This window comes from Lampris incognitus, chromosome 4 (assembly GCF_029633865.1).
Source record: "Lampris incognitus isolate fLamInc1 chromosome 4, fLamInc1.hap2, whole genome shotgun sequence".
Classification (NCBI taxonomy): Eukaryota; Metazoa; Chordata; class Actinopteri; order Lampriformes; family Lampridae; genus Lampris; species Lampris incognitus.
In genome coordinates, this window is record NC_079214.1 from 62,807,951 (window position 1) to 62,828,890 (window position 20,940).

The 20,940-nt window shown below is 47.3% G+C and overlaps 1 protein-coding gene across 1 annotated transcript in view; it reads right to left on the reverse strand.

The window, feature by feature from the left end:
- The window catches only part of arnt2 (aryl-hydrocarbon receptor nuclear translocator 2), a 111,001-nt gene extending 90,909 nt beyond the window's left edge, over positions 1 to 20,092 (reverse strand). Inside the window, exons 1-4 of the mRNA XM_056278323.1 lie at positions 19,608 to 20,092; positions 10,959 to 11,070; positions 4,937 to 4,984; positions 766 to 979 (exon numbers count right to left, since the gene is read on the reverse strand). Coding sequence (XP_056134298.1) covers positions 766 to 979; positions 4,937 to 4,984; positions 10,959 to 11,070; positions 19,608 to 19,638 — 405 coding nt within the window. The 5' untranslated portion in view covers positions 19,639 to 20,092. The remainder of the gene's footprint in view (positions 1 to 765; positions 980 to 4,936; positions 4,985 to 10,958; positions 11,071 to 19,607) is intronic.
- Between the last annotated feature and the right edge of the window lie 848 nt (positions 20,093 to 20,940).

Below are 20,940 nucleotides of genomic sequence, written 5' to 3' on the forward strand. Positions count from 1 at the left end.
TGCTGAGGTAGGCTCCAGCATCCCGCAACCCTGAGTGCAGGATAAGCGGTTTGGATAATGGATGGAAGGATGGGACGCCCGACCAAGCTGGAGGTAACACGGGGATTCGAACCGGCGATCCCCGTGTTGGTAGGCAACGGAATAGACCGCCACGCCACCCAGATGCCCAGAACTTGCTGTATTTCTTCGAATGATTTCTTTTTAAGTGCCTTATCATAACTGTTTGTCTTAAAAGTAGCTTGGATACTACCGCCTCATGAAATACTGGCACGGCAGACATCAGGAGAGGCTGTTGGGCTGCTTTCATTTTTCATCTTAAAACAGTTCCACATTTTAGCCTCATGTTGTTTACGTTTAAAAACGCGTGTCTCACTGCTGCAGACTGTGGGTAACTTCAGTGTACAACATCTTTATAACAGGTGGCGTAGATGGAGAGCCGTGGGGGAAAATAAACAAAGGCTCGGAATTTGATGGAGCCTAATTTAGCGGATACCGGCCAACTGAAACAGGCATTGATTAGCCCCGATACCGATCTTTCAACTCAGATTACGACAACCCAAACATGCACGCAAGCAAAAACGAACACACAATTACAGAGACACGTTCAAAGACAAATGTTGTACACTGATTTTTAAACCTTTTCAGCATGAGAACCAAAGGTTGCCTATCTAGCCCGGGGATCTTGTCTCGGGGCCAGATGTGGCGTATTAGGTTCAGTGATGAAACCTGTGGGGGGGGGAACTATAGCTGTGTCTGTGAGGGCACCTGCTCGGTGAGGAAAGAGGGCTTGTAGGCTCCGTCAGTTGAGGTGTTGCCGGTGCCTCTCATGGACTTCATGTGGGACACGGCCATGCGCAGGATGGTCAGTTTGTCGGGCTTTCTAGCCAGGGCGCTGCAGGTGGGGACCATGTCGGACAGCTCAGTGATGTACTGTGTCATCTTGTTGCGCCGGCGCCGCTCGATCTCGCTGTGGTTCTCTCTGAAACACAGAACAGGAGTCAGACCCCGGGAGAAACAGAAGTCCTACTTCTTGTCTTAAGGATTGGGTCGGGACCACTAGGCCACCCCACCAGAACACACCTAAGCTGACAAAAAGCCACAACGCTTTCGACATTTAATAACTGTATGCCTCCCCAACCTATTTACTAAAATGTTCCTTCAGTTAAAAGGGTGCTAGTTATAAATATTAAGACTTATTTAATTATTGAGCCTAAAAAATCAAAATCTGTTTATATCAGTATTTCCTCTACCATGGACTACACAGGGTTGTGTCTTTTACAAGTCATGAATCCCAACTGACACCGTTATAGCTCCTTCTGAAAGCTTTTGTCATCCGTCCCGTCAATCATTTAAGAGTTCGCGAAATTAAAATGGATCCACGGGGTACATACTGCTAGCTGTCCATAAATGCAGAAATACACCGGTGAATTCTCAAGCCGAGTTGCTGCTTTTCTGAGCGAGTGTGGAAAATGCAAGGGGTGGATAAAATAACAGCAACGCTGATCAGTTTGTGAATATCAAAAACCTAACACAGAGAGCAGCTTTAATCCTCGCTGGTCTTCTGGGTTGAACAAGAAAATCTTTAAGTTCTTTAACAGATGATGTAGGCTCCATGAAGGCTTTAATAAGCTTTAAACACCATAACTGGGGGAAGCCGCTGAACAAAGAGGGGTTTGTCCAGGTGGTCATGGGTCAACCACGCTTTAATTTTATTTAGCGATGTTCGTGAGGACATTATTGTTTCAGAATTGGGGAAGGAAATTCAAACGATAGCATCTGGCCCTAGAAAATGGCCTCATCATGTTCGTCGGTCATTGTAAAACCGTACAGGGCAGCCGTCAGACCTGATAACTGATAACTGCTGTGACATGGCCCACTGACAGTAAGCTGTTTCCATTCAATTGTCTGGCAGTTCTAAGCAAACTTTTCTCAAGTTGCAAAACACAAAATTGTGATTAGTTTTGTTTCCATCAACTCTGATCAGGCGAACAAAACTGAACGTGCACTACATCATACGTCCAAACAGCTGATCGTGTGATTAAATTGTTCGCATTTAATTTTTTTTTAATTCAGCAAAAACTCGTTTCCATCGGCCATTAAGCTTATTAGCTTGTTAGACAAAAGCAGCATTTAAATTTTTTTTTGGTGTTTGCATTCAGCCCTTTCCCCGGTCCAAACCTTAAACCTCGCATAGAGCGGCTTGATAGAAACCCCAGTATTGACGTTTACGAGCATCCGTTGGCTCTATGCAAATGTAAACCCCATCAGGATAAATGGTGAGAGACAAGTCATGAGGACAACGTTACTTTATTCACTCGCTGCCCCAGATTATATGCAGGGTTGGTCAGGGGTACGAGCACTGTCTGAACGGCAGTCCTGTCAGAAATACAAGTGTAGTGAATCTCACAGCAAACAGATGTTATCATCTCCGTCACAGGTGAGCCTTTTTTTGGGAGGGGGGGGATTCCCCTTTGTCTCCCCAATTGTACCTGGCCAATTTCGCCAGGGGGACGTAGCTTCCCCCCAGTCCCCCAAACAGGTGTCCCGACCGACCAGAGGAGGCGCTAATGCAGCGACCAGGACACATACCACATTCCGCTTCCCACCCGTAGACACGGCCAGTTGTGTCTGCAGGGACGCCCGACCAAGCCAGAGGTAACACGGTGATTCGAACCGGCGATCTCCGTGTTGGTAGGCTACGGAATAGACCGCCACGCCGCCCGGACGCCGTGACAGAGGTGATCCTGTACTTCCATCTTCATTTTTCAGTAGCTTGGTGGTGGTGAGTGTCCAGCCATCACTGGTGATGAGCTTTAACTTGTGACCACTTCTTAGTCGCTCCCCAGTGTCCAAATCTGGCTTATGTGGTCACTGTCTGCAATGCTGTTGCCCTTGCTACCATCCACCCATCCATTATCCAAGCCGCTTATCCTACTCGAGGTCGCGGGGATGCTGGAGCCTATTCCAGCAGACACTGGGCGGCCGGCTTGATCTTGCTACATTAAATGATTTTACGAGAAACGATTTTTTTGGGAAAAGTACCCATAATTTAATATTTGGATTCCTTGGAACTGTTAGTTATGTTGTATTGCTTTGAAACTCACATGAAGAGTGTTTACTGACGGGCCTCTTTAAATCCAGATGCACACTGACAACTGGTATCAACGTCAACAAGTCACACCTGCTTCGCTGGCTTCCAATGTGTGGTTTAGGTACAGTATTTAAAACTCAAAACTACGTTTTTCAAGTGATTATTTTGTCCACCCCTTGTGTGCTGCTTTAATGAGGTGTTTTTCCCGTAGAGAACAAGGGACGGAGGGGAGGTTAGGCTTAGACATGTACTCTTTGGTTGCACCTGTGCAAAGCTTGCACCAGTTTTTTTATCCCTCTGCTGTGGGGCATAATCCTAGAAAACCTAGGACCTCGAAATCTTCAGTTACCCTTCAATTTGTTAACACACGAAGACAAACGGTGGCAGAGGACGGAAACACTAGCCTGTGAAATCCTATCTTCGTTTAAGTGAAGCCGTCTCTTTGTGCTTCACTTTGTCAGGTTTAAACTGTCAGAGGGAAGAGTCAGCAGACGCTTAGCATAGAAGTCCCTGAGCCAATGGAAAATCCTCTACGACCCCAGTTGGCTAGGCCTACCTGGCATATCTCTCCTTATCCCCCACCAGGAATCTGATCATCATCATACCTGCGGAGCAGAAAGAAGGAGAGCATGTAACACAAAATACAGAAATGAAATGCACCATGTGGCATTGCTTCACATTTTCCTCAGGCACAATGGTCCTGACACATCAGTGCATGATAGTAGATGATGGAAAGTTTAATGGCTCATGAGAATATGTAGAGAACATAAACCTGGAAAAAAATGGACTGTGACCTCCCCTAGCTGATGACTCTACTCATTTTAAGAACTTAGAAATACAAACAACTCTGGGCCAAACGTAAGGAAGAGATGAGTCCATGACTTGTCAATCTCCTGGCTTGAGCTTCTCCACTAAGAATTAATGGAAAGACTGGTCTTGTGGCTTAAACATTTATACATCCATGGCTTTATTAAGTGTTAATGCTCAGTGTTTAATCTATTACAATCTAAAAAAAAGTGTTCACTGACTCACACTTTACAGAACATCATCTCTAATATCGTATTTAATATTCCACTATGGAGCTGTTCATCGTTGTGGGCGATAAGAGACAGAAAAGAACATTCTCCAATATAAACTTGACACCCTTGGGGTTTAGGAATAATATATTTCCAAGGCGTAATTCAGCTGTACTTCTCCCTGAATTAGGACTGGCCCCAAAAGAATCTAAAATTCCCTAGCACTCCCTCTAGCTGGCTCAGATCTATATTAATAACCTATTAGTGCGGGTTTTAACATTTGGCTGGAGGTCTGACCATTTCCAAATTTCCATCATTTATAAAACAAAACGCGTTTGATTAAAAGTCTACTCTACAGTCCCGTTATTTAGAAGGGAGTAGCGGTTTATGCTGCTGCAGTTCTCCCTTTGCCCAGCAGAGGGCAGCATCTCCCCTCCACACTGGTACAAGTTAAACACAAATAAGGCCAGGCGGCGGTGACACCCTGCACGAGGTGACATACATCCACTACTACAGATCATCAGATGGAGAAGAAAAGGAAAACATGTTGAGGTAAACAAAACGTGGGAGAACTCCTGAGATGGGATGAGGGAAAACTGGCTGGAATATTTTGGCCAAAATAATAAAGTGGGGGGGAGGGGGGGGGATCTGACTCTTATGAAATATAACAAGTTACAGCGTCTGAATCAATGAAGGGACATACACCAGTGACTGGGCCATAAAGCATTCACACAACAGTGGATGACAGAAGCCGGGACTCTGCGGGCTTTTCTGAACTGGCTGGAACATTTCTGGACACAGCCATCGCCATCTCTTCCACATTTCTCACCTTGAAAATTTGCTAGGTCCCTCTCCGTCCTCGTCATCAAAGTCCATTCTAAGGAGACAACCAGGAGAAATCTGTTAATACTATTGCACATCTACGTTTCAAGTACACGGACTTGCCTGTGTGTGTTTGCCCGTGCTTCCGTGTTTCCTGGAAATCGTTCCCGACCCTTGGGAGGAGTGCGAGGGAATTCGGAGCAAGTAAAGCACCGAGTCGTTGCCCATTTCTCCCCTCTGCTGCGAAACTGCTGAACTTCCATTTGCTGACAGCTGACCGACAAATCCATCTCTATCCGCCCGCGGTGGTGGATGGTCCCTCGTGGCAGCACTAATTCTTTCATTTTTCATTCTTTCGACCCCGGGCGCTAGCGACGAGACGTTTGTTTACTTTGTCTGGCTTCCGGATGCACTGGGGACCACAACATCGGGGGGGGGGGGATTGAAACCGGCCATCCTGGATGCGAGATTTAGTCACCGTGTCATGAATGATGACGGCTGAGGTGGGTGAACTTCCCGCTGATGAATTAAACCTTGGGGCAAGGCACAGACCAGACGCAGTGAGCAAATGCAAATGAGTCCCCGTTTGGCAGGAATCGGTGCTATTATTTAGCTTCACTGTACTTTAAGTATCCCAATATTTCTAGAATAATTCTATCCAATGTGTCAACACAACGTAATGAGATTCAGGCCCCCCCCCCACCCTCCCTCCACCTTTTTGTGGCTAGCTGTACGTGGTGGTTTTGTTGAGGAACACATTGCTCAGACAAACGATCCTGTTGTGCTACTGCTAAAGAGGTGCTCTTTGTGGGAAGTGGTGGATACAGTCGGGTGTAGTGTGGGCTGTGGAGTGGTTCGGTTGTCCAGAGGGCCAATTAAATGTTACCATGGCGACAAACCGGCATCAGTCCCATCCTATCCTCCATCAGCTTTCTTTAACCCTGAACCATCCACTGATAACACGTGCACGTCTCAAGACGATCGTGCGTCAGATAATGATCCTGGCCATTACACAAAAATCAATCAACCGTTACCACCAACTACTGCAGAAACGAGGGCCGGACACGAATTCAGTACCACCGTTATCGTCTATCGGTGGTACCTTGTCAAGATGAAATTCAGATAATGTCATAGATTGTAATGAGAGCAGGATAAGTGGTTTGGATAATGGATGGACGGAGAATATTACCTAAAACTTCTTACAATATGAGGTCTGAAGTATTCTGAGTTATTCGAAAACTAATTCAGTTTTGATATTACACTTCACATTACCAAACAGTTCAATGTGATGAACCTCAGTTGGCAGTTAGAAGTATTTTAGTATATGTAAGCAGATATTATGACATGCATTGGTATTTTGCAAAATTCCCTATGAATATTGTGATAATATATTCCATAATGTCCATCACGAGAGGAAACCAACACTCCAGCCATATTAAACAAATTACGAAGACTGCAGAAAAACCTTCCGTGATGAACAGAACATGGACAGAGTCACAGACTGGAGAAGAAAAAAAATGGATTTCAGATATAAACACGGAAGTGGGTGGAATTTGGAGATTTTGGGGGAGATAATTACAATTTACACTACCGTTCAAAAGTTTGGGATCACCCAAACAATTTTGTGTTTTCCATGAAAAGTCACACTTATTCACCACCATATGTTGTGAAATGAATAGAAAATAGAGTCAAGACATTGACAAGGTTAGAAATAATGATTTGTATTTGAAATAAGATTTTTTTTACATCAAACTTTGCTTTCGTCAAAGAATCCTCCATTTGCAGCAATTACAGCATTGCAGACCTTTGGCATTCTAGCTGTTAATTTGTTGAGGTAATCTGGAGAAATTGCACCCCACGCTTCCAGAAGCAGCTCCCACAAGTTGGATTGGTTGGATGGGCACTTCTTGCGTACCATACGGTCAAGCTGCTCCCACAACAGCTCAATGGGGTTCAGATCTGGTGACTGCGCTGGCCACTCCATTACCGATAGAATACCAGCTGCCTGCTTCTGCTCTAAATAGTTCTTGCACAATTTGGAGGTGTGTTTAGAGTCATTGTCCTGTTGTAGGATGAAATTGGCTCCAATCAAGCGCTGTCCACTGGGTATGGCATGGCGTTGCAAAATGGAGTGATAGCCTTCCTTATTCAGAATCCCTTTTACCCTGTACAAATCTCCCACCTTACCAGCACCAAAGCAACCCCAGACCATCACATTACCTCCACCATGCTTAACAGATGGCGTCAGGCATTCTTCCAGCATCTTTTCATTTGTTCTGCGTCTCACAAACGTTCTTCTTTGTGATCCAAACACCTCAAACTTGGATTCATCCGTCCACAACACTTTTTTCCAGTCTTCCTCTGTCCAATGTCTGTGTTCTTTTGCCCATCTTAATCTTTTTCTTTTATTGGTCAGTCTCAGATATGGCTTTTTCTTTGCCACTCTGCCCTGAAGCCCAGAATCCCGCAGCCGCCTCTTCACTGTAGATGTTGACACTGGTGTTTTGCGGGTACTATTTAATGAAGATGCCAGTTGGGGACCTGTGAGGCGTCTGTTTCTCAAACTAGAGACTCTAATGTACTTATCTTCTTGCTCAGTTGTGCAACGCGGCCTCCCACTTCTTTTTCTACTCTGGTTAGAGCCTGTTTGTGCTGTCCTCTGAAGGGAGTAGTACACACCGGTGTAGGAAATCTTCAATTTCTTAGCAATTTCTCGCATGGAATAGCCTTCATTTCTAAGAACAAGAATAGACTGTCGAGTTTCAGATGAAAGTTCTCTTTTTCTGGCCATTTTGAGCGTTTAATTGACCCCACAAATGTGATGCTCCAGAAACTCAATCTGCTCAAAGAAGTGCCCATCCAACCAATCCAACTTGTGGGAGCTGCTTCTGGAAGCGTGGGGTGCAATTTCTCCAGATTACCTCAACAAATTAACAGCTAGAATGCCAAAGGTCTGCAATGCTGTAATTGCTGCAAATGGAGGATTCTTTGACGAAAGCAAAGTTTGATGTAAAAAAAATCTTATTTCAACTACAAATCATTATTTCTAACCTTGTCAATGTCTTGACTCTATTTTCTATTCATTTCACAACATATGGTGGTGAATAAGTGTGACTTTTCATGGAAAACACAAAATTGTTTGGGTGATCCCAAACTTTTGAACGGTAGTGTACATATTAGGAACTTCAAGTCATTTGTCCTTAGAGCATCCGTTGCTCTCATACCCAGAAACCCTGGCACGCTTCTCTTTGTTTGAGCACTGTATGCACATCACAGAGAGCTGTGATGCAAGTGTGTCCGAGTGACCGGTATCACACTTGGCCGGTGTCGTGGCAGATAACCGAGTGATCATTTTCATGCATTAGAGATCAGTCTGTGTCGACTTGACTAAATCTTGGACGAGTCTTTCGTTGTCCTCCCGTCTGCCAACACAGTAATAACTGGTGTGACACTCCTACTAAGACATGTGGCTACGGACATAAATCTCCTCTGAGTACCGCATGGTAGGACTACTAAGACATGTGGCGATGGAAATAAATCTCCTCCGAGTACCGCATGGTAGGACTACTAAGACAGTTGGAGATGGAAATAAATCTCTCCCGAGTACCACATGGTAGGACTACTAAGACATGTGGAGATGGAAATAAACGTCCTCTGAGTACTGCATGGTAGGACTACTAAGACATGTGGAGATGGAAATAAATCTCCTCCGAGTACCGCATGGTAGGACTACTAAGGCATGTGGAGATTGAAATAAATCTCCTCTGAGTACCGCATGGTAGGACTACTAAGACATGTGGAGATGGAAATAAATCTCCTCTGAGTACCGCATGGTAGGACTACTAAGGCATGTGGAGATGGAAATAAATCTCCTCTGAGTACCACATGGTAGGACTACTAAGACATATGGAAATGGACATAAATCTCCTCTGAGTACCGCATGGTAGGACTACTAAGACATATGGAAATGGACATAAATCTCCTCTGAGTACCGCATGGTAGGACTACTAAGGCATGTGGAGATTGAAATAAATCTCCTCTGAGTACCGCATGGTAGGATTACTAAGACATGTGGAGATGGAAATAAATCTCCTCTGAGTACCGCATGGTAGGACTACTAAGACATGTGGAGATGGAAATAAATCTCCTCTGAGTACCGCATGGTAGGATTACTAAGACATGTGGAGATGGAAATAAATCCGAGTACTGCATGGTAGGACTACTAAGACATGTGGAGATGGAAATAAATCTCCTCTGAGTACCACATGGTGGGACTACTAAGACATGTGGAGATGGAAATAAATCTCCTCTGAGTACCGCATGGTAGGACTACTAAGACATATGGAAATGGACATAAATCTCCTCTGAGTACCGCATGGTAGGACTACTAAGACATGTGGAGATGGAAATAAATCTCCTCCAAGTACCACATGGTAGGACTACTAAGACATATGGAAATGGACATAAATCTCCTCTGAGTACCGCATGGTAGGACTACTAAGACATATGGAAATGGACATAAATCTCCTCTGAGTACCGCATGGTAGGACTACTAAGACATGTGGAGATGGAAATAAATCTCCTCTGAGTACCGCATGGTAGGACTACTAAGACATGTGGAGATGGAAATAAATCTCCTCTGAGTACCGCATGGTTGGACTAAAGCGTAATGCAACAGCGTTCAATGATGAAGAAAAGTGGTCCCCCCTCATCCTCCGTCCCATACAAGCAACACTAAGGCCAAATGGCACTTTGCTCTATGTTTCTTATTGTGTCTTGACACTGCCACCCCCAACCAACCCACCCACCCACACACACACCCACCCACCCACCCACCTACACACCCACACACACACCACCACCATGTCAGAATCCCGGTCAGTACGCGTGATTTAACTTACGGCTCAGAGTGCCTTGGGAGCAGAGCCGCCTGAATGGGTGAACACTGGAGATGCTTATTGTGCGTGTCTGTTGCTGTCTTGAGACCCGTGTACTGAACTAGGTACTTGGTTATCTCCACTCACACTTAAATAAGTAAAGCAGTGAGGGATAGACATGACATGTTTGTTTGCTGTATTGCCTGGCTCCAGATCTGTATTATTAATTCATGTCTGCATGGGCCTAATGCCCGTCATGGGGTAAATGTGCTGCTCCGCCCCCTGAGGACTGGGTGAACATGGAGCTGGACTCGTGCTCAGCGCTTCCCTCCCGGACCAGTCGGTTTTAAATTTGTTCTTTTTGTTATTGCTCTTGCCAGTGTGCACGACACACACCGGCACTGGTGTGGTCTCGCCTTTTAGCGGCATTAAGCTATCGAGTTCAGTACAGGTCGGGTCTTCTGGGCTTGCTTGCCATGTGACTAGCACCCATTATGTCTGCCCCGCGGACGTCTCAGTTAATCCCTCGTATCCTTTACAGGCCAAGTTAAATTATTCAGCTCAGTTGTAAAAGAAGAGACTTGCAGTTTTAGATGACAGTCTCCCAAACAAGACAGATCAGCCAGAAAGTGCCCCGGGGCGCTCCAGCTTCACTTCCTGTTGCTTCGCCCAGTCGTTCTCTTCACAGCCACGTATCGTTCCTACAGAACAATGATTAGGAGCAGTAACCCCCCCCCCCTTTTCTCCCCAGTTGAACTGTCCAATTACCCCACTCTTCCGAGCCGTCCCGGTCGCTGCTCCACCCCCCTCTGCTGATCCAGGGAGGGCTGCAGACTACCACATGCCTCCTCCGATACATGTGGAGTCGCCAGCCGCTTCTTTTCACCTGACAGCGAGGAGTTTCACCAGGGGAGCGTAGCACATGGGAGGATCATGCTATCTCCCCAGTCCCCCCCCCCAAACAGGCGCCCCGACCGACCAGAGGAGGCGCTAGTGCAGCGACCAGGACAAATACCCACATCCGGCTTCCCACCCACAGACACGGCCAATTTGTGTCTATAGGGACGCCCGACCAAGCCGGAGGTAACACTGTACGGGGATTCGAAGGAGCAGTGACCATTTTAGGGTGGGCTTGACTTGGGGGATACTCACCCTCCTGACCTCCTTTTGCCCCCACGGCCTGGCATGGCTCCACTCATCCTCACCTGGCCTGTCCCAACTGTTCCAGGCATCGCAACAGTCCCTGGCAACTCACTGCCCATCTCTGCAAAGTAATGACAGCAACACAGGTCAGTGCATTGTAGACAGGCCCAACAGTAAAAAGTCAGTTCTGCGACAGTTAGTCAGTGACACCCGGTGCCAGCATTCAAATCATTCAAGCGGCATCTGTGATGGGTTATCCCTTGCCTGCCTGTCCCAAACACAAACCAAGGACAGAAGTATGCAGACTGCCCTTCAAAAGAATAATTCTTTTTTCTTTTTTTTTACAACCCGGGTCTCATTTTTGTACTTTTCGCCATCGTGCATATCAGTTACATCAATTTACTCAACTGAGAGTGCAGGTGGAAAGTAATAACCCCAAATCTCCAGTATCAATGGTTGAGCACATTGCTAAACCACTTCCTAGTTCAACTTGCAGGACTGGCCAACCGTAGGTGGTAGAAACCAATACCTAAGCTATCCACCCAGCAAAATAACACTAGGGTTAACAGAAACCCTGGAGGCATTAGGGTAACGCTTGTGTCCAGTTGCCCTGTGAGACACTACTGTAATGCTGTCTCCATCACCTCCATAGTGAAGCCTGTCTGTGCATCCCTTGAACAATTCATCTGCCCTGTATAAGGTAGTCCCCCCCCTTTTCTCCCCAATTGTCAATTGTACCCGTCCAATTACCCCACTCTTCCGAGCCGTCCCGGTCGCTGCTCCATCCCCTCTGCCGATGCGGGGAAGGCTGCAGACTACCTACCACATGCCTCCTCCGGTACGTGGCGTCGCCAGCCGATTTGTTTCACCTGACAGTGAGGAGTTTCACCAGGGGGGGCGTAGTGCGTGGGAGGACCACGCTATTCCCCCCTCCCACCGAACAGACGCCCCGACCGACCAGAGGAGGCAGTAGTGCAGCGACCAGGACACATACCCACATCTGGCTTCCCACCCGCAGGCACAGCCAACTGTGTCTGTAGGGACGCCCGACCAAGCCGGAGGTAACACGGGGATTCAAACCAGCGATCCTCGTGTTGGTAGGTAACAGAATAGACCGCTACACTACCCGGATGCCACTGCATACGACAGTTTGAGGCTCTACCTAATGGACCCCTAGTTACCTAATTCCATCAGATGGTGTCTGTTGATGAGGTTCTTCAGGTCCTTCAGTGGTGCGAGGCATGCACACGGTCAGTACTTAACTCCATACAGGAAGGCAGATTATGGGCTGGCAGTTACATTCAATACCGACTCAGTCTGCTGTGGGACGCAGTCATTATGGGTGAACTGAGTTGGGTTGCGTGCCAAATCAGCCTCTACCTTCTTCTCTCTGCCACCCCCCCCCCCCCGCCTTCTATTATTCTCTGTAGCCCCTCCACAAATTCTCTCTATTTGCCTTTCTGTTTTCCCCTCCATCTCTCCGCTCTATCCACTCACTCACTCATTCAGCCAGATGCAATGGATAGGCCAAACAAACCCTTCGCTACGCCCCACTGCACCCAGTAGCACAGTTAATATTTGATACAGCGTGTATTTCCACCCCCACCCCCCTTCTCTTCCATCCCTTCCAGGAAACACACACACACACACATCCTTCCATCATTCATTCATGAAGAGGTCATGAAAGTCACGGAGCTCTAAACTAATCTGATAAAGACCCCGCTTCACCTGGAAAGCGACTCATTACTGTGTGGTTGTCCAATTTTGCAGACGACTTAAGGAGCAAATCTCTTCCAATGAGCTTTCTAATCAAGGACACGAGGCCAAGGCCTGGTAGTTTACAAGTGTGCACACCTTTTGTATCTACCAGTCTAATAATTTGGCCTTAAAGGAAATTTTTTTTTTTTTTTTTTTTCATAGTACCATAGTACTTAATACCATCAGTTATTTATTTTATTTCTGGATTTTTTTGCCGCCTTTCTCTCCCCAGTTGTATCCAGCCAATTACCCCACTCTTCCAATTCATCCTGGTCGCTGCTCCACCCCCTCTGCCGATCCGGGTGGGGCTGCAGACTACGCCAAGGCTCAGCGTTTTCGGTTTTTACCGATTTTCACCGAAAAATACCCAGATTTTTTAAAGTGATTTTCACTCGGATATTATGTTTCCGCGGATCCAAAAGGTGTTCCTGTTTGTGTGAGGTTACGTAACAGTGCCCTCTTGTGGCGAAATTCGGCATGCTGGATGGCTTTGAAAAATAAAATCGAAAACGCTGAGCCTTGAGACTACACCACATGCCTCCCCCGATACATGTGGAGTCGCCGGCCGCTTCTTTTCACCTGACAGTGAGGAATTTCCCCAGGGGGACGTAGCGCGTGGGAGGATCACGCTATCCGCCCCCCCCCCCCCCCCAGTTCCCCCTCCCCCCTGAACAGGTGCCCCGGCCGACCCGAGGAAGCGCTAGTGCAGCGACCAGGACACACACCCACATCCAGCTTCCAACCCGCAGACACGGCCAACTGTGTCTGTAGGGACGCCCGACCAATCTGGAGGTAACACAGGGATTCGAACTGGGATCCCTTTACCATCAGTTGCATATCATTTCACTCACTGGCTTCATTTTGGACACTCTGGGCAAGGAACCGCCATTGGACTCTCACTTAACAAAAAAACTAGTGTCTCAGACTGTGTACATGGTTTCCTGTCATCTAGGACAGGGGTGCCCAACGTCAGGCCTCGAGGGCCGCAGTGTCTGCAGGTATTTGCTGCAACCATGCACTATACCACCTGATTTAACGAATTCCTTTCCCTCCTTGGTCCAAGAGGTGAGCTAATTAGTTAAATCAGGTGGTGTAGTGCATCGTTGGAACAAATACCCGCAGACACTGCGGCCCTCGAAGCCTGGAGTTGTGCACCCCTGATCTAGGACTTCCCGGTTGTGCTGCATGGGTAGTTTATGGATGGTTGCTACTACCTACACTAAATGTAGGCTGCTAATTCCTGCAAGTTGAACCACAAAGCAGATCAGCCATGCAACCGACCATTGTGGAGATTTCAGGTCATAACTTTTAACTTGCCCTTTCTTTTTCACTTCCAAGTGTGTGGTTTAGATAACTGGGTTAAATTGGGGTTTTGTTGATGCTCTTGTTCCACTGTCCCATAGTCCAAAATCTCCAAAATGAAGCCGGTGGGTAAAATTATAACTGTCACGCACGGTGGCAAAGACTGAAAATAAGACCCTGGTTGTAAAAAAAAAAAACCTTACTCATCTTTGCTGCTTCCCTTGGACCTTCCGGCAGCCTCTGTGCTCTGCGTTTATGCAGAGAGTCTGGAGGGGAACATTGGGAGAGTTCCTTTTACACCTCGCTCTCCTCACCGAGTCAATCACATCCATATCTTTAGTCGGCCCCTGAAGGGCCCTGAGGTCACATGCATTAATCAGTGTTCTGAACTCGGGGGTAACGAAGCCGGCTCTCTGCCTTTCAATCACAAGGTTGTGGTAACTCCTTTCTTTTCTCTTTCTTCCACATTTTTTTTTTTTTTTTTTTACTCGGCCCCCTTACGGCATCCAGATATGGATTATTCTGCCAAAGAACCCAAAAGTAAGGTAAAGAAGCACGATGGAAACTGGACAGATCGGTCCCCCCCCAAAGCGAGGACCTTTTAATACTGCTACTCGTACCAAACACCTCACACTTGCTTTTCAGTAAACACAGCTAAAATCCTGAGAGCGCCTCGAGTGTTAATAATGTCACTGTGTATATGCACAGACACACACTGTTTTCTCCACTTCACCTCAGACAGATCTATCTGTCAAACAGCGTGAGGCCCTGTGGTGACAAGCCGGATGGAAGCAAACTGCTCAAAACACTTGATGATAACTATAAATACACCATTACATAACTAAGCATAGCAAAGTATCCTTGTATTCTAAGAGAAAGGCTTCGATCACTTTCTATATCATTAATATTTTAATATAGCAGCGGGGGGCTGTGCAAACTGCAACTTGCACACTAAACAAAATATCATATCCAATCGTGCTGGAATAATCTTTTTGCTCGCCAATCACGCAACCCTCATTAGGTCATTTCCACTGCCACATTTCAGATGCTCTTAGGCCAATTGGATCGCGACCAGCTTGAGTTAATCCCGTAATGACACAGCACTCCTCCACATCTTGGTGTCCCGGGTCTGGGATCACTTCACCTGACCTTGGTCGTGTGAGAGGGGAGAGGGCACAGCTGAGCACAGATCAGCAGCAGCACCTGCATTAGGCTTGAGTTAACACTTAACGGGATGTCAAAACCCAACAGACATAAACTTAGTTAGCATGCCAACAGTGCACGCTTTCCAAAACAGGCTCAGTAGGTCATCACTGTGCATGAGAGATTAAACCTTTAAAATGTAGGAAACGGGTTTGTTAGTCGCGATAACAGGACTGCTGGTTGGTAGAGGTCAGGGAAGGTTTGGTGGCGTTGGCACATAATATACGGGTAGTTGGTGGACTGCTTGTTCTTCAAGACAGCAAAGGAGACCAGGCCTTGTTTTGATTTGTTATAGCGCCCCTCTGTTAACAGGAATAATTCAACCGATCGATTGTTAATTCTGACCAACACTCCATTACAGGACTCTGTATTCAGAGAAGGTGCCATTAAGCTACTTTTTTTCCCTTCTTCTTAATTTACATTGCCAATGAGGCGACACAGAGAGAAAGACACGGGAAGGTTGACCTGTTTGTTATGGGGGTCTCCCAGCACGGTGTCCTCTAAATTTGAATAATCCGCTAAACTGGCACAGCAGCACTATTTGCATTGCAGACATTCCAGATGTTGTTTTTTTCTTCAGATTTCTAAAGTGAGACGTAGGACATATCAACCTCCTGTTCCAAGTCAGCAGCAGCAATTCGCCCCGCCTGAAGTAATCAAACTTATTGGTTGTCAAACGTGTCTTCCTCCTTGGGACATCAGTGCAAGGTGCTTTATGCTCATGGCTTACACAAGAATAGTCACGCCCTCTGACGGTAAACGCCTTTTCACGCAAACATGCCCACTACAAAGCATATTTGTGAACACTAACATTTCATGACTTGTTTTGAGACAATATTTCAGTTTTTGCACAGTTGGTGTAAAACACTGAAGAGTGGCGTTAGCTAGCTACGATGCAGCGTGCCAACTAGTGTGAAGACCACAACTGCCGCAGCACAACAGTGTTTTACACCAACTGTGCAAAGAGACCATTTTTGTCCAGCTGGTGTGAAACACTGAAGACTGGCCTTAGCTAGCCTCAACTAGTGTTGATGTGCTGCTGCAGCTGCGTTCTTCACACTAGCGGACGTGTCGCATCCTAGCTAGCTAACTAGCTAACGCCACTCTTCAGTGTTTCACACCAACTGTGCAGAAATTGTCGTATTGTCTACAACAACAGTTTTTGCACAGTTGGTGCAAAACACTGAAAAGTGGGGTTAGCTAGCTACGATGCAGCGTGCCAACTAGTGTGAGGAACACAACTGCAGCAGCACAACAGTGTTTTACACCAACTGTGCAAAGAGACCATTTTTGAACAGCTGGTGTGAAACACTGAAGACTGGCCTCAACTAGCGTTGATGTGCTGCTGCAGCTGCGTTCTCCACACTAGTGGACGTGTCGCATCCTAGCTAGCTACCGCCACTCTTCAGCGTTTTGCACCGACTGTGCAAGAACTGTTGTTGGAGACAATACCACAATTTCTGCACAGCTGGTGTGAAACACTGAAGACTGGCCTTAGCTAGTGTTGATGTGCTGCTGCAGCTGCGTTCTCCACACTAGTGGACGTGTCGCATCCTAGCTAGCTAGCTAACGCCACTCTTCAGCGTTGCACACCAACTGTGCAGAAATTGTCGTATTGTCTCCAACAACAGTTTTTGCACAGTTGGTGCAAAACACTGAAGAGTGGCGTTAGCTAGTTACGATGCAGCGTGCCAACTAGTGTGAGGAACACAACTGCAGCAGCACAACAGTGTTTTACACCAACTGTGCAAAGAGACCATTTTTGGACAGCTGGTGTGAAACACTGAAGACTGGCCTTAACTAGTGTTGATGTGCTGCTGCAGTTGCGTTCTTCACACTAGTGGACGTGTCGCATCCTAGCTAGCTAACGCCACTTTTCACCGTTTTGCACCGACTGTGCAAGAACTGTTGTTGGAGACAATACGACAATTTCTGCACAGTTGGTGTGAAACACTGAAGACTGGCCTTAGCTAGCCTTAACTAGTGTTGATGTGCTGCTGCAGCTGCGTTCTCCACACTAGTGGACGTGTCGCATCCTAGCTAGCTAGCTAACGCCACTCTTCAGCGTTGCACACCAACTGTGCAGAAATTGTCGTATTGTCTCCAACAACAGTTTTTGCACAGTTGGTGCAAAACACTGAAGAGTGGCGTTAGCTAGTTACGATGCAGCGTGCCAACTAGTGTGAGGAACACAACTGCAGCAGCACAACAGTGTTTTACACCAACTGTGCAAAGAGACCATTTTTGGACAGCTGGTGTGAAACACTGAAGACTGGCCTTAACTAGTGTTGATGTGCTGCTGCAGTTGCGTTCTTCACACTAGTGGACGTGTCGCATCCTAGCTAGCTAGCTAAGGCCACTCTTCAGCGTTTTGCACCGACTGTGCAAGAACTGTTGTTGGAGACAATACGACAATTTCTGCACAGTCGGTGCAAAACGCTGAAGAGTGGCCTTAGCAAGTGTTGATGTGCTGCTGCAGCTGAGTTCTCCACACTAGTGGACGTGTCGCATCCTAGCTAGCTAGCTAACGCCACTCTTCAGCGTTGCACACCAACTGTGCAGAAATTGTCGTATTGTCTCCAACAACAGTTTTTGCACAGTCGGTGCAAAACACTGAAGAGTGGGGTTAGCTAGCTACGATGCAGCGTGCCAACTAGTGTGAGGAACACAACTGCAGCAGCACGGGACCCGCGTTTGCACAGTCGGTGCAAAACGCTGAAAAGTGGCGTTAGCTAGCTAGGATGCGACACGTCCACTAGTGTGAAGAACGGAACTGCAGCAGCACATCAACACTAGCTAACGCCAGTCTTCAGTGTTTCACACCAGCTGTCCAAAAATGGTCTCTTTGTACAGTTGGTGTAAAACAATGTTGTGCTGCTGCAGTTGTGTTCCTCACAGTAGTTGGCACGCTGCGTCATAGCTAGCTAACCCCACTCTTCAGCGTTTTGCACCGACTGTGCAAGAACTGTTGTTGGAGACAATACGACAATTTCTGCACAGTCGGTGCAAAACACTGAAGAGTGGCGTTTGCTAGCTACGATGCAGCGTGCCAACTAGTGTGAAGAACACAACTGCAGCAGCACATCAGTGTTTTACACCAATTGTGCAAAGAGACCATTTTTGGACAGCTGGTGCAAAACACTGAAGAGTGGCCTTAGCTAGTGTTGATGTGCTGCTGCAGCTGAGTTCTTCACACTAGTGGACGTGTCGCATCCTAGCTAGCTAGCTAACGCCACTCTTCAGCATTGCACACCAACTGTGCAGAAATCTCCAACAACAGTTTTTGCAGTCGGTGCAAAAACGCTGGAGAGTGGGGTTAGCTAGCTACGATGCAAGGTTTCAATTAGTGTGAAGAACACAACTGCAGCAGCACAACAGTGTTTTACACCAACTGTGCAAAGAGACCATTTTTGGACAGCTGGTGTGAAACACTAAGACTGGCCTTAGCTAGTGTTGATGTGCTGCTGCAGCTGCGTTCTCCACACTAGTGGACGCGTCGCATCCTAGCTAGCTAGCTAACGCCGCTCTCCAGCATTTGGCACCGACTGTGCAGAAATCTCCCAACAACAGTTTTTGCACTGTCGGTGCAAAAACGCCGGAGAGCGGCGTTAGCTAGCTAGCTACGACGCAACACGTCCACTAGCGCTGACGCGTCACCGTAGCCGCGTTCTGCACACTCAAAACAACGGGCGGTCACGACCACGAACACCGACCGCTCGGTGAGCCGATACGCAGGAGCGTAACGCCGCGCCGCCGCGTTTAGGCAACCAGGTGCACCGACGGCCTCGCGGAACAAACGACTCAACAGGCGAGAGGGACCCGAGACCCGCGGATCAAGTGGGCCGCCCGGCCGCGGCCGTGTCGCTCAGACACGGCGAACGTCCGACGCGCTGGGGGCTAATTACACGGAACGTAACCGGGGAGAGGGGGCGGGGGCGGTTACGGGGGGTGGGGGGGACATGGAAGCGCGTAGCTAAGCTAGCCCCAACTGCCCGGAACCCCCGAGAAACACTCCGACGTGCGCAGGCGAACAGCCCCCCCCCCCCCCGTAAGGATGACAGTAATGAGGAGGAGGTATTACGGTACTTTTCTGGTTTCGGACGGGTTATCCCGCCGCCTTCGTCCGGCTGTCGTACAGCGGGGCAGTGTGGTGCTCGGTGGGGGAAGGGGGATGCTGGGAAGCTGCTGGGCCAGGCTCCGGCGGCCTGGCTGCTTTTTGTTGTGTTTTCTCTCTCTCTCGAGCTCTCTCTCGCGCTCTCTCTCTCTCTCTCTCGCCCTCCCCACTCCCCCCCCCTCTCTGTCTTCGTGTTGGTGCTGAATATTCGGCTCGGTTTCGTCAGCGAATCCCACCACATTCGCGTCCCTTCCCGAAGAAGCGGAGTCCGGGGGACTTACCCGATGGGTTGACCGCAGCGGGAGTTGCCATGTCGCCTCGACGAGGGGAGAAAAAAATAAACCTCCCCCCCCAAAAAAAACCCCAGCGATGAAAATGACGCACGACACGGAGAGAGGAGAAACGAGCCGCTCTGGGGCTGGTGGCCGGTCCGGGCCGCCCACCGCCTCACTTCCGTCTGAGGGTGGAGGGGGGGGGTGGGCACCAGAGAGAGACCCGGAGGGGAGCCGACGAAAGCCGTCTCTTCGGGACGAGACGACACAGGGCGCTTTATTAAAACCCCTCCAAGCGGAGACTTGCAACTAAAAAAAAAAAGAAAAAAAAAGCAAGATGTCTGAATGGAAGTACCGCGAGAGTTGGGAGCGACTTCCAGCCGGGCTGTGCCCTCCCTCTGGTGCGCCGCTCAGGTGCACCGGCAGCCCGGGGTCGCAGCAGAAAACCCAAAGGGACCTCTTCTAGGAGATGGTTTATTGGGGGGATTCCTCAATTTGGGGCACTTTTGGCTTTTGACATTTTGAAACAATAAATAAAAAAAAAATTGAAATCAGTTTTTTTATTATTTTTCAAAAGCTCTATTAAGTGGTCCGGGACAAACACCACAGCGTAGCTTCGATCGTCCTACGAAATAAGTTTGATGCTATGACGCGGTTTTCAAAGCTGCAACAGAAACATGTGACGGTCATGACGCGGGATGCTCATAAGCGGTTCAGATAATGGATGGATGGATGGAGAAAAAGTTGGCTAAGTCTTACACTTGCTAACCGAACTTGTTAGCTGGCATACAATGTACAATGAATATACGTGAAAAAAGTGAAATTTCGTATTTCTGAACTAAAATACTCAATTATTACCTTGTTTGGTAATGACGCCTAATAAACATACTCTCAGATCAGGACATAAAGCTTCAAATTACTTACATTTGTGGACGTTACATTTACATTACAAATTACTTACATTTGTGGCCATTACATTTACATTACAAATTACTTACATTTGTGGCCATTACATTTACATTACAAATTACTTACATTTGTGGCCATTACATTTACATTACAAATTACTTAAATTTTTTGGCCGTTACATTTACATTACAAATTACTTACATTTGTGGACGTTACAAATTACTTACATTTGTGGCCATTACATTTACATTACAAATTACTTACATTTGTGGACGTTACATTTACATTACAAATTACTTACATTTGTGGACGTTACAAATTACTTACATTTGTGGCCATTACATTTACATTACAAATTACTTACATTTGTGGCCATTACATTTTACATTACAAATTACTTACATGTGTTGAAAGCGCTTTGAGTGGCTGCTGC